This window comes from Melanotaenia boesemani, chromosome 14 (genome assembly GCF_017639745.1).
Source record: "Melanotaenia boesemani isolate fMelBoe1 chromosome 14, fMelBoe1.pri, whole genome shotgun sequence".
Lineage (NCBI taxonomy): Eukaryota > Metazoa > Chordata > Actinopteri > Atheriniformes > Melanotaeniidae > Melanotaenia > Melanotaenia boesemani.
The window spans coordinates 20,179,058-20,197,457 of record NC_055695.1 but is presented as its reverse complement, the minus strand read 5'-3'; the positions used below and the strand labels follow the sequence as shown (position 1 = coordinate 20,197,457).

General features: G+C 38.6%; 1 protein-coding gene across 1 annotated transcript in view; it reads right to left on the bottom strand.

The window, feature by feature from the left end:
• The window catches only part of agbl4 (AGBL carboxypeptidase 4), a 357,829-nt gene that overhangs the window by 315,537 nt on the left and 23,892 nt on the right, over window positions 1–18,400 (bottom strand). Inside the window, exon 3 of the mRNA XM_042006451.1 lies at window positions 13,678–13,802. Coding sequence (XP_041862385.1) covers window positions 13,678–13,802 — 125 coding nt within the window. The remainder of the gene's footprint in view (window positions 1–13,677; window positions 13,803–18,400) is intronic.

Genomic DNA, 18,400 nt, shown 5'->3' with positions numbered 1-18,400 from the left:
TGCTATGATTGGACCCCATCTTCCAACTGCTATCTAAAATAAGCAAGTGGTTAACGACAACATGATGCCAGAAACACATCCCCACCTCCCAACACACACACAACCCCCCACACCAACAAATACACGTATCACACAAGTCTGCTCACATGCACATTAAACAATACTCTAATTACAACATTTATAACTCCCCATTGCCTTCTGTGCCTCCCCAACCCCCAAACCACAAATCTGTGAATCTGGAATTGAATTTAGCCCAAGTTGAGGACTCCGCTGGCATGAAAAGACTATTTGATTAGAACGGCAGTTGTTTCATTTGTGGTGCAGCAGATTGCAGAGCCTCTCTATCCGGTGTGCAATCTGTATTCATTACTCAGCGTAAAAGGATGATCCATGTCCTGACACCAGGCTCATCATTTCGTGCAGATGCACAGCAGCTCCACCAGGCCCTCACAGAGTCACCATAAAAAGCCTCCTGTTGGAACCCCAGCATCACTCTTCTCCTTTCTCCTATGGTTACCACTTTTTAATCACACCTTTCTGGTTTTTCTCTGTTACTACTTCAGCTAGCTTGTTGCACTTAATTCATTCATCCATTCATTCATTCATGATGAATTGTAATTATTAAATGAATTATAAACAGCTTTTTGAAATATAATTGCTTATCTCAGCAAAATTTCACAAACTGAAGAACCACAAACATATAGGGCCTGATTTACTAATTTCTGTGCACACAAATAGATTTCACGTGTTGTTTTTTATGATTTGTGGGTAAGCAACGAAGAATGTTGGCACAATTGATAACAGGCTCAAACAACAGTATTTAAATGAGGATTTAGCGTGTGTTGTGGTGTTGCCATGGAGAGTTTAGAAGCAGAGCAGGAAGGTCATGAATGCAAAATGAAATTTGACCCAATGGAGATGGAGATATTAGTGGACAAAGCAAATAAAAATTTTGCTAAGCTCCAACAAAGAAATCTAAACGTCACCAGAATGACATCAGTATAGAAGAGTATTTGCCAAACAGTGAATGCATTTGGCAAAACCACAAGAACACCAGATGAGGTTAAGAAGTGGTGACTAGATATAAGACAAAGTCCCAAAACAAATTCCTTATAATAAAACTTCTGTAAATACGACATGTGGGGGCCGGCACAAGAGATGCCTCTGACCAATATTTAGCAACAGGTGCAGCTCACGTACTGTGAGGAGCAGATTACTGGAATACTGGGTATTACGCACTAGGGCTGTTTGCAGAGCAAGGTATGTGAGAAAACAATAGCTTTTATTGACAAAATAAGACATATTGATCAAATGAACGTGCCTCCTGTGGCACCTTTTATTATGCACAAGGTGCGCACTGGGTGAGCTAATGGGGACGCATTGCAGAGCACACTCGGCAGCTGGTCAGTGCTGTATCTGAGCTGACGATGGTCATTAATGCCCTTAAGAGAGGGATCAAAGAAGGGGTATTGGCATCTGTTCCTCCCAATATTTTGCACTTTCTAGCAGAGACGTCCATATTGCATTTTCATCAAGAGCAAATGCACTAAATGGATTGCGCACATTATTTTGTCCATTGAATAGACGCAATCCTCGGTGCGCTCGGTTAGTAAATCAACTGCAACATGTTTTAGCACATGTAAACAAGTTTGCACACATTTTTACACATGCAAATCTTTTGTAAATCAGGCCTAGAGTTTATTGAATTTCATTTGTTTCATTTCTTTCTGCCTCATTTTTCCCTTCTGTTTTCCATGCAGTCATTGCCCTTATTCAGTCTTTTTTTAATTCCCTGCTCTCCTCAGAACTACGCTTTGTCCTCTCAAGGATTAGAAAAGCCTGTCGAGCTCCTGCCACCACTAAAGCCTAAGTCATTGTGTTTAATACTATGGCCAGTGCCTACCAAAGTTAACCCTTAACTCCTTAAAATGCCCCCCAATAAATCCAAAATTGTGGGTTTAATGTGGCATTGCAGTACAACCTGGGAAAAACAATGATCTCTCCTTGAAATTAGTCATCAGCAGGACCAATAAACTACAATTTATAAATAATTACAGTTACAATCCAGGAAAGTTAGAACACCCTCATTAATGGTTGAAAGACAAGTGAACATCAGAGCAGATATTATGACAACTGCCAGGAAGCACCATCATTTTATTACTGTGCTGAGTGCTTCAATTTTTTCTTTGAGTTTTTTTTTATTTTTTTTTTTTTGGGGGGGGGGGTGTTTTTTAACTTTGTGCCCTCATTTCCCTCATTTAGAAATATTAAACCCACTTTGGTAATGTTGGACTCTGCCAGATTGCTGCACTCTGGACGAACACACACATAAATATCCTGAGGCTGTCTTGTCTTATATCTAAAGCTTTAATGTTTATTTTATGAAATTGGCTTCTTGGTAATAGACTATTGTGACAATAGGTAAAGCTTTTTTTGTTTTTTTAAAGTCTTCAGAAACTGTGAGTTAAGCTATATGCGTGATTCTCTGCTGTTTGAAAAGACAGAATCTGAATGCCTTATAAAAATCTGTTTTTTTTCAAAACATGCCCTTAGGCTCTGCACCTCCCCTTTAAAGTAAATCAAGCTAAAAATAGGGCAATGAATTTTGATAAGGAACCTTGCTTCAGCAGAGATAACCCAGGAAAAACTCATTTCGCTATCAGAGAGACAATTTAAGAATTCATTCTGTTCCGTTGTCATATCCTTTTGTCCATGTCATTATGAAGTGATCTGGGGAGCATCAGCTTTGAGAATAAAAAAGCATGCCTTAACAGAAGGTCACTTATGATACCCTACACTCTCTGACACAACTGACTTATGCCTTACATGTCTTCTAAACCACAGAAGTATTTCACAACCTTTTCTTAGGGTCTGAAAACAGGACTGTTGAGTGTTTGGACTAATGTGGTGTGTGTTGTGGTGTGTGTTTGAAGTGAAATAATCCCTTTGGCAGTTATGTTCTCTCTTTTGGAGACTGTACAGAAAGGAAGCTTAGCCATTTACTTTCAAAGAAAAGGAAGACCACATGTAATGGATACATGCCTATCTACCTTGTGCCACATGCTGCAAGGTAGAGAGGAATAAAAATGTAATGCATAGGACAAAATGAAAAGGAGGGGCACAAGGACAAGAAAACCTGTTGACAGTCAGGTGAGCGTAAGCTGCGCATGCAGAAAATGTTCCCATAAGAAAACTCAGTGTGGTCCTGACACAAGCAACTGCCACCAAGCAGCTGTCTGAAGTGGATGTCAATGGCCACGCTACGCCAGGAATGATTAACTCATGTTCATCTGGTAATACTCACTGGAGAACTGCCTGTCTTCTTGGTTCGCTTTAACTGTTGGAGGACATCACAACTTAGACATGACGGGAGAGAAATACAAGAACCACAGAAGAGGAGATGGGATGAGACAGTGGTAAAACTGACAGGGATAAGGTGGAAAAGGTAGAAGGTCTGTAAACACTTGTGTAAACCTACAAAGACTGGATGGATCAGAGCTGAAGTTTAAGGCACTCTACTTCACAGCAATGGCAGAGACAGGCTTTCTGAAGCAAAACATTGTCCAGAGCTGATGGAGTAACGAGCTCAGATAACCTCTATTATACAGTCTGGCATTGACGTTCCACACAACAGCCAGCAGCTGACTTCCCAGAGCTGCCACCATAAGTTCTATTTAGAGTGGGAGGTAAATGCATTGGTTACATGAACAAGTCATTTCTAGTAAATGCACCAGTCCTTCTGCTCCTCCTACAACATTTCATCCAGTTTCTGTCCCTTCTGCAAAAGGCAGTCTGTGGGTTTCACAACCAATAGGCAACTACTATCTCTCCATCTCTTGGTCTTTTCCTGTTCTTCATCCACCCTCCTTTACTTTAAACCTTTTTAATGCTGTGGTTTCATACAAATAAGGAGACTTTACAATTAGGGAATCACACATTGCAAAGACATTTTAAAGCAAATTTAATTTAAATACTTTATTTCATGTAGGGGGGAAATTATGCAAACCAAACTAAAAACACGTTCTTGCACAAGACATATACAACAAGCACTGATTTCAATCAGGGTTAGTACAGTCAGTCAGGTGAGTTTACTGCTTGAGTTTCTGTCTTGATTTCGGGTTATTGTTTACATGGTCATTTACCGCCCTCCGGGTGGCAATATAGATGAGTTTGTCTCTGAAATGGATATTATAGTATAGGAATAATAAAAAGAAGTTTATTACAAAAGTTCAGACATCAAAACAGATTTCTGCAGAAAAATCTGGAGGTCCCAAAACCAGAACGAAGACCTAAAGACCTGACGTACAGTTCTGTCTTATATATGGTTTAAACAAAGAAAATTCCTCAGTCCTGTATCCTCCAATCATAGAGTTTGCATACAGGATGTTCGTGTGCATAGAAGACATGTTCGTGTGTGAATCCAGTCTGTAGGACAGAGAACCTTATATGGTAAATCTTGAGTGTGTATCATAAAATGCTATGCTTAGATCCCTCAGTATCTTGGCAAAGGGGAATGTCCAGATCCCATAGGCTGACAACAAGGGTGCCTCAGGGCTCGGTGCTTGGCCCTCTTCTCTTTTCACTATACACCTCCTCACTCGGTGTAGTCATTAACTCTCATGGTTTCTCCTACCACTGCTATGCAGATGACACTCAGCTTTTCCTTTCTTTCCCACCTGATGACTCAACCGTCTCAATGCGAATATCAGCATGCCTTGCTGATATCTCTGCATGGATAAAGGATTGCCACCTTCAGCTAAATCTGTCCAAGACCAAGCTTATTGTCTTTCCAGCCAATCCTTCCTTACCGCCACAGATAAGCGTGCAGCTTGACTCCATCACGCTTGTGTCTACGTCTTCTACCAGGAATCTTGGTGTCATGGTAGACAACCAGCTGACCTTTAAGGACCATGTTGCCTCAGTTGCTCGATGTTGCCGATTCGATCTCTACAAGATCAGGAAGATCAGACTCTACTTGATTGAACACACGGCCCAGCTCCTGGTTCAAGCTCTGGTCATTTCACGCATTGACTACTGCAACTCCTTACTGGCTGGCCTGCATGCATGCTCAGTTAAACCTCTGCAGATGATGCAGAATGCAGCAGCACATCTGGTCTTCAACCAGCCCAAAAGAGCTCATGTCCCTCCGCTGCTAATCGCTCTTAACTGGTTTCCAGTTGAAGCACGCGTCAAATTCAAAGCTCTGCTTCTGGCTTACAAAACAATAACCCAAACAGCTCCTGTCTACCTCCGCACCTTAATCCAGAGCTACACTCCCTCTCGACAATTATGCGCTGCCAGCGAAAAATGCCTAGTGCTCCCACCAAAACGTGGTGCAAAATCAGGAGCTAGCCTCTCCTCGTCTGTTGTCCCTCGGTTGTGGAACAATCTACCAAACTCCGTCCGATCCGCAGAGTCCTTATCCACTTTTAAAAGCAAGCTAAATACTCAGTTGTTTAAGGATCATTTCTGCACTTAGCTTAACTCTTCTACTCAACAGAATGAGTTAGAAAGATCTGTCCAGCTCTTTGGTTTAACCAAGTACTGAATAAGCTGTGTGCACTTATGCCCAAGTTGATATTGTTCGATGAAATCATGATCTTGTATTTAAACAAAATGACTTACAAAAACTACAAAAAAAACTAATATATATATATATATATATATATATATATATATATATATATATATATGTATATATGCACTGTCTCTAGCAATACATGTCAGCACCTGGGTCCAACTGGACTCACAGCAGTCTGACTACCACTCAATTATGATGTTCAATCTTGTTTGAATTCTTGCTTGTGTTGTTCTTACTCTCAAATGTAAGTCGCTTTGGATAGAAGTGTCTGCTAAATGACTGTAGAATGCAATAGAACATATACATATATATACATTATATATAAGAACTCCTCACTCTGAAGTGGCAAGTGGAGGTGAAAGTAAGCAGTGTGTGCATCACATGCTTCATGTGCTTATGATTACTTATTGGCAGGCCCACACTGCCCCACAGGACGGGTGGGACAATTCCCCGTGGCATGGGCCTTAAGTGGCCTGACTGGCCTGCTTGTGTAAAATAAATAAATAAAATATTTCACAATGCTCTTTATCAGCGCAGCTGATTGGACTACCTGGTACTGGAATCCATCCACAGACTTAATGATTTGTTCTTGTCAGTTTTCTTGTTAGCAGTAACAGCCTGTTAATAAATGTGTAATACAGGTGAGACCACTGGTGACAAGCTGCAGATTTATATGTGAACATAACATGATGATCATTAGTTGAGATTCTTCATGACCCTTTTATTTATAATTGTAATATTTACCCTGGTATTACTTACTGTCAAAACTTAATTTTACTGTTGCTGTGATTTGTTGCAGTAGTTTTATCTACTGTTGGCTGAAACATAAAGCTGCTGGTTATTGCAACATTGCGATATAACGTAGGTCCTATATGGGATTTCCTAGTGTCCAAGGCTCAAATGACACCAGGCCTTTTGGGTAAGCGTTATTTTTCTGCATGCACAGTGACTTCGCAAGTCACTTGCATATGCATATATATTAGTGCACGGAGCACAGTCAAATATAGTTACTACCAATAAAACCATCTGCTACTACTGTATGCTGCTTGTTTAATCAGAAACAGGAAAAGTTCTTTTAACAACCACAAAAGGAAACACATCAAGTGTACTGACGATCACAGCACATAACAAACAAACAATGCTGCTGTTCACGGTGCTAAAGGAAACAGAACGGATCACCTGCATCATTTGGTGATTATTTAGACCATATATGTGTATATGTATGTATACTTGCGCAAGTGTGAGCATATGCATGCAGTATATGAGTTGGGTGGCCTGAGTGAGAGTATGACTCTCAGCCTGACACTGTGTACCGGTCCGGCCCCACTTATACCAATATTATGTACTGTCAGCAGAAGATTCCAACAGTAAAAATCTAACATTTCCATGCAAGTTATATTGACCTGCACTTAAAAAGCAAGTTATAACACCAGCCTAATAGACTTCTAACTTAAAGAGAGATGACGAGGTGAAGTATCTGTTCAGTCTGAGTCAAGTCAACTTTATTTATAAACAAGTTTAAAAACAACATATGTTGACCAAAGTGCTTTACAACAAAGAGTGATAAAAAAGAAATAAAAATGTGGGGGCCTAAATAATAAAACAGATATAAAAAGAAATAAAAGACAATAAAAACACAAGCATGAAACAAATAATAAGCAAAAAATGGCTTAGCTTAGTCTGGTTTAAAAGCAAGAGAGTTAAAAATAAGTCTTTAAAATAGATTTAAAAATGTCCACTGTTTAGTTTAAGATAATATCTTATCCTTGCAATAAAAAAAAAGCCATTAGGAAAGGTCAAGACCCCCTGCTAACCCCCAAATCACACTGCCTGTAGTGATTTCATAGTATACATAAAACTTCTGTCTACAAAGCAGATGACTTTACTTGACGTCAAGAACTCTTACACTCTTGCCATTTTCCAATCCAGACTTAAAACTCACCTGTTCAAATCTGCCTACTCATTGTAACCACCAAAACTGCAAATTTACTGTACCATTTATCCATTTCTGTATTTGTCTTACTTTCTCGTAGTGTACTTTGTATGTTGTTTGTATTCCTGATTGCCTTATTTTTAAATGTTGTCATTTTAATGTTGTAAAGAGTCCTTGGGGGTCTTGAAAGGCGCTCTGAAATAAGCTGGAGCTAAGAGAAGAAGAAGACAAAAAAGAAGACGAAGAAGAAAAATAATGGCAGCAAATAGGTACCAGAAATGAGCTGTAATGAAAAGCACAGTAATTACAACAAAGGCAGAAGTGAACATAACATTCTGCCAGCACCTCCATTAGCTCTGGTTTACTCATGTTTATTCATGATGTCACAGAGGAAGAGATATGACATCCTCAGTGAACAGGAATATACTGTCTGCTTACATTCTGGAAAATATTGCAAAGTTTATTGGATGGAGCTTCACAGTATAGATAGACCAAAAACTATTTACCATAAAGTGACACAAGAGTTTCTGAAGGTAAAAAGTGAAAAGAATATTCTGCAAAAGCAATTCACTCACCTGATCTCAATTTGATCAAGCTCCTTTTCCACTCACTGAAAACAGAACTGCAAAGGAACCTTGAAAAAAAGCTTAACCTTGTTGATAGCTATGGTGATCTGCCAGGTTGTATCTGAGCCTCTTAAACTGGAACTCTACATGTTAAAGGGCTGGAAATCCTAAAGCTTTTCCTCCAAGATGGATGTAAATAACCTCAAATTAAAGCCGAAAATGCATTTTAAAGGGGCTTTAATATGCTCATTTCAGGTTAATTTATTTTAATATGTACATTTTCCAGCATTTTTTACATACCCTTTCATTTATTTATAACGATCCTCTCTGTAGCCCCTCAGATCAGCCTCTGCCAGAAACAAGCTGAATGAGACTCTCTCCCCTGAGCCCGCCTCCCCCTGAGGCAGGCTGCCTGTGATTGGTCAACTGCTGGGAGTAGTTATTGGGAGCATGCACAGTTTTTGTCATAGAAAACACTGGCAGAACCACAGTAATATAAATACTCAGTAAACAATGTCAACACAAAACATACATGCCATAGATGTTCGAGCCCGAATCAGACCCCGAAAGCTAGAGTGAACAACTCAGCAACACGCAGTAAGGAATGCAGCAGGACGTTTGTTTGGTAAATACTCTGCTTACCAGCTATAGTCCGATGTAACATTGTATGCCGTACTTCACTTGCCTTATATATTTGTACCTGTTAATAGGTGTACATGTGGCAAATGTAACACAATGCCAACAGAGGTGGAAAACATCCGCTGCCAAGAAATACATAAGGTAATGATGCTAGTTGCTAACACATGCATTGTTATACTATAGTTAGCTGTATTTATTGCCACTCTATGTACATTTATTGTTTCACCTGGCTAATGAGCTGGATGTTTTTAGCCTGTTTGTTGGCAGCATCCCTCCGTATAAACCTATTGTTTCACGTGACTAATCAGCTGGGTGTTTTTAGCCTGGTTGTTACGTTAGTGGCATTTCCACCCACAGTGTTGATCGCTAACTTTCTGGACATCATTACATGTGTGTTACCTGCTGGTAGCAATCAGGTAAATTAAGGTGACCTGAACGGCCATTTGTAAACTAACAAATGGTGCTCTGCCCTGTGGCTGCTGCCTCGGTCTGCCTGATCCTGTTTGGATGGGTTGTACTAGAAGACATTTCGTTGCACTTGTGTAATGACAATAAAGTTCAAGTGCAAGTGTGGGTTAATTCCTTTAGTTTGACCGTTGATCACACACTATCAAAACAAAACAGACAACTTATTCTGTTTTACTTGCAGCTTGTGGCTCTGGATCAGAAATGCGGTCCTTGATTGTAAGAATAAACCCTCCTTTCAGCTAAAGCCTGGTCGGAAATCCGTCATTGTACTGGCCCTTAGTCATCCAGCATTTTTCGGTGAAATGACAGTCACAAATACAAACGTTGGTGCATCTCTGTGGCTGGTTCCTAAAAACAAATTCCATCCATTGCTGTCTTAACATTGTTTCCTTTGGGATCTTGAAACAAAATGTAGTTTTTCCTCACAGCCGAAAAAGCATTTCTTGTGTAACATGTTTACACTGAAAACGTTGCTGTGTCCTACTGAGCAGTGAAAATGGGTATGCCTTTCCTCTTGTGAACATCCACAATCTGGAGAAGATGACCAATAACTGAGTGCCCCCCCCATTTATGTGCTAAAAAAGATTTATGCCGCTCACTTGTCTGATTAGTATTCAAAACTATAACACTGTAGAAAGCTTAAAAAAAAGTTGAAATAGCATAATAGGGCCCCTTTAAGTCCGTTACCATTAGAAAACCATAGCTTGAATTTGCTTTAATGAACAAAAGTTAAAAAGTCTAAATATTGTGTATCATTGTGCCATTTATAGTGATTCCTTATTTCATTCTGGTCAAAGCAGCAGCTGCAGGGATAGCAAATTTGATATCACCAAGACAGGTTCAATGATGTTTCTTGGTTTCTATAAAGAAGTCAAAAAGAGTAAGGGAATGATGGCTCTGAGATGCTGTGACACACAGCCTATTCACTTTCTGTTCATTTTTTCCCCCTGATTATGGAGAGTAACTGCCCTACACTGCTTTCTCTTAACAAGTGAGGCTTACAAATCACCCCTGCAGCAGTTGGAGGACTTGAAGGCACTCAGTGCAAGGTTTTACTGCCTGTCTTCTAAGAATGGCTCCCTGAAGGCTCCTATGATAATAGCTCACAGCCGTGCCCTTCACGGAACCTCACATCGAGTACACCCCTAAAGCAGAATGGAAAGGCATGTCAGCTTACTCAATGGGGTGTCATATCAAATCACCCACTGCTCTCTGATCATGGGCAGAAGCTGGCATGAAATAGTGCTGCATGAAACTTACATACCAACTTGAAATTTAGTCAGTTTGGACACATGACACAAACTTTTTGACCCTGCAATTATTTTAGAGTAACTGAGATACAACATATTCTCCTTTAATGTGATTTTCTAAATATTAATGTGTTTCCTGCAGTTAAATTACATAAAAACTACTGATCAAAACAAAATCAACAGTGCCATGGATCTTATTTTTATTTCAAATGTTCAATCTAAAGAAAACACTACAATGACACTAGACTCTCCAAAACTGGGAAACACAAGATAAATGCTGACTTTTAATATAATTGATCAAGAGTAAGAGTGAGCAACTTATGAGTATGAGTCTACAGTCTTGATAGTAGTTTTGTGAGTTCATAGTACCGGCACTAATACGTTATAGCTTACAAATAAAGCATTAAAACATGGCAACCTTGCAAGAGTGCATTTAGAGTCAACAGCAGACTTTGCCAAGTTACAAAACAAAGAATTTGGAGAAATAACAGTTTCTTTTGTAGGTTTTCCTTTTCAAAAAAACAATTATCTTTGCATGTAGCGTTGTGATGGACAAACCTTGACTAAACTCTATGGAAGAATGTCTCAAGAACAGTCCCATGAAACCATGTGCCCTCCACATGCTACACTCCTTTAAGTCTGCTGGGCAAGGCTGCATCTCCCAGCAGATCATGATAACTAACAAACTCAGTCATTCTACATGCAAGTCCAATTGATGACAAAACACAGTGTTGTCAAAGGTAATTTTGTACTGGACCATTATCCACTGTGCTGATATAATATTGTATTGTGATGAAAAAAAAAATCTGATTTACCTTGCTAATACTTATGGTGGCAAGTTAAAACTGAACAAATTCATATAAAATCAGATTACTTATAATCAATCCAGAAATACCAGAATATGAAATCTGGCTCACATCACACAGCTTGACTTGTAAGTAAAAGTTTTTGCTGATGGACTGAATGAATGTGTATGCAGCACAGATGCCCGCTGAGCACTACATGTTTAAAGTGCTTACACCTGTGCTAGAATCTACTTGTGCTTTGCCCAAAGGTTACAGACCAAGTGCCCAAACATAGCACAAGAGACTGTTTAAGGAAAATACAATCAAATGAGGAGATCTATTCAAAGAAACATGCCATTACACACTTCTAATGGGTCATAAAACTCAAGTGTGGTTACTATTATTTCTGTTATTATAGAATTATAGAATAATAATATTATCAATATTATTATTATTAGACTTTTAGGCTCCATAACATTTTAAGGTAAAACCTACTAACATCATTTTAACATATTTTAACAAATGTAGATGATTAACAGGAGTAATGTATAACATGTTTACCACCTTAGTTTAGTACTGTAGCAGGCTAAAATTAAACATGAAGCACTAATAAGGGTAATGTGCATTTTGTCAGAGTATTCTATTTGTTTGTCACATATTTAAAGGGTTTTAGAAAGCTGGATAAATATGACACCAAAAGAGATATTTGTGACAACTTTCTCCCATAAAGGAATCACTTTACACAGCAGTGATTGTGACTGCACAAATATCACTGCGTCAACAGAACAGAAAATATTTCCCTGCAAATTAAGAGGCAACACTAAGCAAAATCTCAAATGGTCACATTGCCCAGGTCACTGCAACCAACTTAACCAGAATTAGTCTTTGCTTTTGGAGTTAAGTGAGTGGCTCAGTAAACACAAAAAAGGAAGGCATACAAAAAAGAGACATCCATCCATCCAACCATCCATCATAACTGGTGCTACGGTGAAGCCAATTTCCACAAAGCTGCTAAGCTGATTGAGGCAGACCAAATCTGTTTCACCAGCTTACATTCCTTCAAAATGGCCATCTCACTTCCAATATCACGGGCTTTTACTGTTCCCCCATTCCCTTGGCTCAGGCTGAGAGTTAGCAAGGCTTAGCTGGATGAAACACTCCAACAGCCCAGTTCTTCCCTGGAACCCACTGATATCTCTATAGCACAGCCTCTCTCCCATACTGTAGTTGTTTTATTTACTCAAGCTATTATTCTCTCCCTATTTAGTTTTTAAGCTTTCTTTGCCTAATATCACAGTATTATGAAGATTTATGTGTAAAGTAAAGATTTATTTAAACTCTAACAATTCTTGACACACAAGATGTAATCACAGTGTCTGTATACACATGCTGCAGACATACCTTGGTAAAATGCACAGCCAGCACTTAACTACAACACCTTCAACTGGAGTAGATTAAATTCACACAACACCTTTTTGAAGAAGGAAATTGGACAGATAAGAAACAGCTTCCTTTTATACAAAGAAAAAAAATCCCTTAGCGGCCCTATAGGGAAAGAATGGTATGGTAATGGTTGTTTCCACTGCACCTGTTTTTGTCACCTGTGAACCGTGCTCATTTAACTGATATTTAAATTTTTTAGATATTATCACTTTCTCTGACTCTCTTACTTTTTCTGTCATTCTGTCTCTATAGCCATTGTCCTGTCAGCCTAGGCTGCAGCCTGCTGGTGCTGGTCTATCTGGACCTGGGATCGATCCGGCTCCAAGCCGAGGCCTCTCATTCATCTCAGTGCCATAAAATGTGATTAGTGCTGACTACAGCACTGCAGGGAGATGGGCTGATAGGCCTGATAGCCTCAGATAGGCTGGGCTGGACACTCAACAGGAAGACAGCAGCAACAGCACACTGTGGATTCTTCCTTGCAGTTTTTCTTCCTTTTCCTGTGTTGTCCCATGAGACGATATAATGAAATATTTGCAAAAATACGAGGAGTGTACTCACTTCTGTCAGATACTGTATTTTTAAGCATTAAATGAACTGCTAATATAACTTAAATTTGCCAGATATGCCAATACAAAAATTTAATTTTCTCAAATACTTTTAGAATTTTTGTGAAAGTTCTTTTATTTCATTTTAATACAGCAATAAAGACAATTTAGGAGTTCACAAGCCTTCCAAAATTATTGTCTTAAAACATTTAGTATTATACTACATTGTTTGTGGGAAATATTTAATATTAGAGTATAAGTTCATATTTCTGTTGATGCATACTTTAGTGTAAAATTACAATTGTGACTCATCACTTGTGACCTTTATAAATCCCTATATAAACTTCTATATATTTTATAGAAAAAAGTAAATATGTGGACAAATCAGTGAGTGTTTGTTAGTCAGTATTTGTTATATAAAATATAAAGACTGGTAGCACCATACAAGCTCACAGTATCCTGACCTGTGTCTCCCGGACATTCTCCACAGTGAAGTTGAACCAGACTCTGAAGCGTGGGTTGCAGGTGTCAGGCCGGATGAAGAGATCAAACTCAAACTCACTGATGTAATCAACACGGCCCAGGTTTCCTGCAGACAAGATGAAACAGTTTACATTGGTATGTGGCACACTTGATTATTACAACATAGGGTCATCTGAATTCCTAAAAGCTGTCTGTCAGAGGACTCTATAATATATTTTGCAAAGACAAGCAAGCAATCACAAGGCAAATGCTGCTATAACAGCGATCACTTTGAGTTGAGAATCCGCTGTGTTAAATCAATACACCACAGTCAAGAATTTACTAATGGTGCATTGCTGTCATAGTGGTGTCTTGTCTGGTTCATCACTTTGTACATCTGCACACTCTTCAGTGCTAGTAGGTCTGTCAAACCTAAACAATACCCACAGAGAGACAGTTTGACGAACGGAAAGACCATCCAGTCATCCATATCTGACATTCAGTATACTATACTATTCACAGCATTTAAAAAAAATCCAGATGATCAGTGAAAGTATAATTAATCCATTGGGTATTATTTTCCAGCTTCCAATTCTCATAGCTGTCTATAAGAAGGCTGAGTTGTCGACAATTATATGATAGCAACCTATATATAGGCTGTATCTTTATCTTCTAATTTATATGTTGCTGTCCATCACTCTGAAGTCATTTTTTCAAATAATCTGCAGTCTATCATTCAACCGTGATAAAGATTATTCACAAGTATGAATCATTCAAGACAGTTGTCAATCTTTCTACAACTGTATGTTTAATTAAGTTTATACAACATCCATACTGTGCAAAGCTCAAAAAATTGATAATTCAAGAAAAAAGAGCTGTATCTTAGGCTATACAGCCCTCAGAATGTTAAACATTAAAGTTTATGACAATGCAATTAGAAAAAGACTGAACAAACATGGCTTGTTTGGAAGAGTTGCAGGAGAAAGCCTCCACTCTCTCTAAAAAGAACACAGCAAGTTAGCTTAGGTGTGCAGAGCTGCATCTGAACCACACAACTTCTGCAACAATCTCCAATAACCAGATGAGACCAAAGTGGAAATATTTAGCCGAAATGCAAAACAACAAAGTTTAGCAAAAACTAAGCCCACAATGTCAGCACAAACTGCTTGCACATGATGTGAAGCATGGAGGCGGAAGGGTGATGACCAGGGCTTGTTTTGTGGCCACAGGACTTGTGCACCTTACAGTCATTGAATGGACTGTACTCCTCTGTATACAAAAGCATGTGTTTGACAGGTTAAAACTGGGTCATGCAACAGGACAATGATCCAAAGGACACCAGCAAATCTATGGTAGAATGGCTGAGAAAAAAAAAAAAATCAAAGTACTGCAATAAAAAAGTCCAGACTTTAAAGTAGTGGAAATGCTGTTGCAGGACTTTAGGGGAGTTGTCCATAAACAAATGCAGGCTAACTTCAATGAACTGAATTAATGTGATAAAGAAGAATGGACCGAAATTCCTCCATAACTATATGAGAGACTTATAATGTCAGAAAAAAACAATTACTTTAAATAACAATTACTTTAAGTTATTGCTGCTATACAGGCTCAACAAACCACTGAATCATGGAGAACACATATTTTTCCCACGCAATGCTAGTTTTTATCTATTTATTTACTTATTGCATAGTTTATGATATGCATAGTTTATGCATAGTTATTATGTCATTTATTAGGCAACCGAGGTTACATTTACCATAGTCTAAGGCTTGATGAGAACTAGAAGATTTTTTAATTCATGGTAATAGAATTAATTAACAGGTGTACCTTTCTTGTTGTATGACTGGATTCTCAAAGTGAATTATAGATATATATATATATATATATATTTTTTTTTTTTTTAAGCTTTATTTAACCAGGAGGTCCCATTGAGATTCAAAATCTATTTTTCAAGAGAGACCTGGCCAAGGTAGCAGCAAAACCACAAAGTAAATGCAGGATATATATTATAACAATTTACATTTTTATAATAAAACAACAAGTACATAGCCATAAAAACAACTAAAAAAAAAACAAACAAAAAAACAAGCACATGTCTCTATCACCACATTCTTTATGGAAGCTTTAAATTCATTTATGCACATAAGTGTTTCTAGTTTAAGCGCTTTCTGTAGATTATTCCATCCCCAAGGTGCTGAATAGGAGAATGCAGTTCTTCCCAATTCTGTTGCAACTCTGGGAATATTTAAACGTAACCACTTTGAGGAGCATATCTGATAGTTATTAGAGCTAACAGAGAGGAGGTTACAGGTTATAGTGCAAGTTTGCCAAGTATTGCTTTGTAAATGAATAAAATATATATATATATATATATATTTTTTTTTTTTTTTTTTTCTTTTCATTTTTAATGAGGAACTTGTCAGCCTTCTTATTGTAGCTGCAAGTAAGTTATTATACAACAGCTCACAATCAACTGAATTCTGGGCTTGCACAAATAACTGAGGCCAGTCAACTCTGTCATTTTAAATGCTGGACTACAACGCTTAGTTTAAACTAAGCAGCTGCTCAGGAGTCAGTTGTTTTGGCAAACTGAACAGACCACAAAGCTCAGCTTCCCTCACAACTCTGCATCAGGACATCAGGGTGCTGTTGACCACCTGGCGGCAGAGAGTACCATACCAGCAGGACCAGCACACAGACACACAGCTGATTACAAACAGATGGGTTAACTACCATACTGTCAAAGCAGATCCCTCTCCTTCTGTCATTAGATAGCGAATCTACAAGTCAGCTTGCAACACACACTTACAGATAGCCTTTCATTCTGCCCTGTTCCAATAAACCTCTCCACAGAAGAACCATAATTAGTTCACACTGTATAGGACTGGCCCTGTGGTGAACTGGCAACCAGTTCAAGACAAATCCTGAACTGGAATAAGAAGGGTTAAAAAAATCGCAGGATGAATGAATGGATGGATGGTTTGATGGATTGTGCAGAAGCTACTAGGTGCCCTGAAAATAAATAAATAAATAAAATAATATAATATATATATATATATATATATATATATATATATATATATATATATATATATATATATATATATATATAAAGAGAGAGAGAGAGAGAGAGAGAGAGAGGTGAGATGGAAAAGATCACTCGGGTGGCTCAATGTATGGACTTGAGAATAAACACAGTATTAATGGAGCGACCCATGGACGTAGACTCTGTATAGAATGCAGGTGTTTTAACACACACTCTCTTCCCGGTGAGAGGGTTCCACACCCACACTTTTCCTGCATTGTTTTTTAAACATATCCTGCGTTTTGCACCAACATGTCTGCTGTAGTGGCTCTCTAGTCGTCTCTTTGCAACAGCTGCTTCCTCCCTCTTTTCTCCTGTTGTTACGTAAATCATAATGGCTGTTGGTGATCAGCTGATCGGCTTTTTTCTTGTAGCGTTTGTTCATTGTTCAGCTGAGAAGGAGGAAACTAGCGGTTCATCGTTCATACCATCACATACTTACCCAAAAGTATTGTTTTTGGCAGGACCAACATATTAGCTGACGATAGGATGTAGCTGACGACAGAAAGTAGCTGAAGAAAGGATTTATATTTTAGCTTTGCAGGGGCAGGTCTAGAAAAGTTCTGATGTGGGGCCCAGGCAGAAGCACTGACCAGGAAAAGGGGGGCACATTTTTATAAAATATTGAACTGATTATTACAACTAAAGTGATCATCTAAAATGTAAAAAAGTGAAGAAAAACTTGTAAAACAAACAGCCAATGATCTATTTTATCAAAAGTTGTTTACTTTGGTGATGCAGCTGTGGGACTTTTATCGCTGCTGCACACTATTGGGCTACTGGGCTCAACACACAGGAGACGATGTCGCACCTTCTCAATTCATTTCCTGAAACTTCGCCATGAAGCAAAAATCACTGCCCTCCTCCAACCAAGCGACAGATGACATCCGCGCATGTGAAATGTTGCACTCATTCACAATGGACGTGCACACAGGAGCTTGCGACGCGACACAAGAAAATAGAAAAATGTTCCAATTTTGTCGCTGTCGCATGGCACTACAAACAACCAGCGGGGGGCTTTGTTGACTGACCAATGAGAGCAGGCTGTACAGTGCAGTCTACAAACACTTTCAACATGATGGACAAGATCATTTTAGATGTGTCTGACTTTACGATACTTCACACAAAAATTATAGAGATGTAAATAAAAAGGCAGCCGTGTGGCTCCAGGGTTAATTTGTCTGAATGTAGGTCCTAGATTTATCTGGATCAGCTTTGAGGTTCGCCTGTTGCTGTCGTTGGTCGCCTCCTGTGTGTCAAGCCCATTACACTTCAATGATAAAAGGAAAAACCTGTTTTTATCCAGATCATCAGTATTATTACAGTTTCTTCATCAATGTTGGCTGTTCAACTTCAGTCATCCCATCTGGTGGTTTTATGACACAGTTCATTTATCCACAGTTGGTGAGATGGTGATACATTGATTCTAAATTATGATCTAGAACATGGAAAGGATGATTTAGAACAACATATAGAAGTACATGCTGCATTTACTGACCCTTGGACATCTGATGTTTACCCAAGGGAAGGTCAGTTAACACTAAATATTTGTAAGCATTGGTTCTTTCTGTTGATATAATACAGTAAAAACGAACAAATTTCAGGCATAGTCTGAATGGTGATTAATCGTGATGAATTTA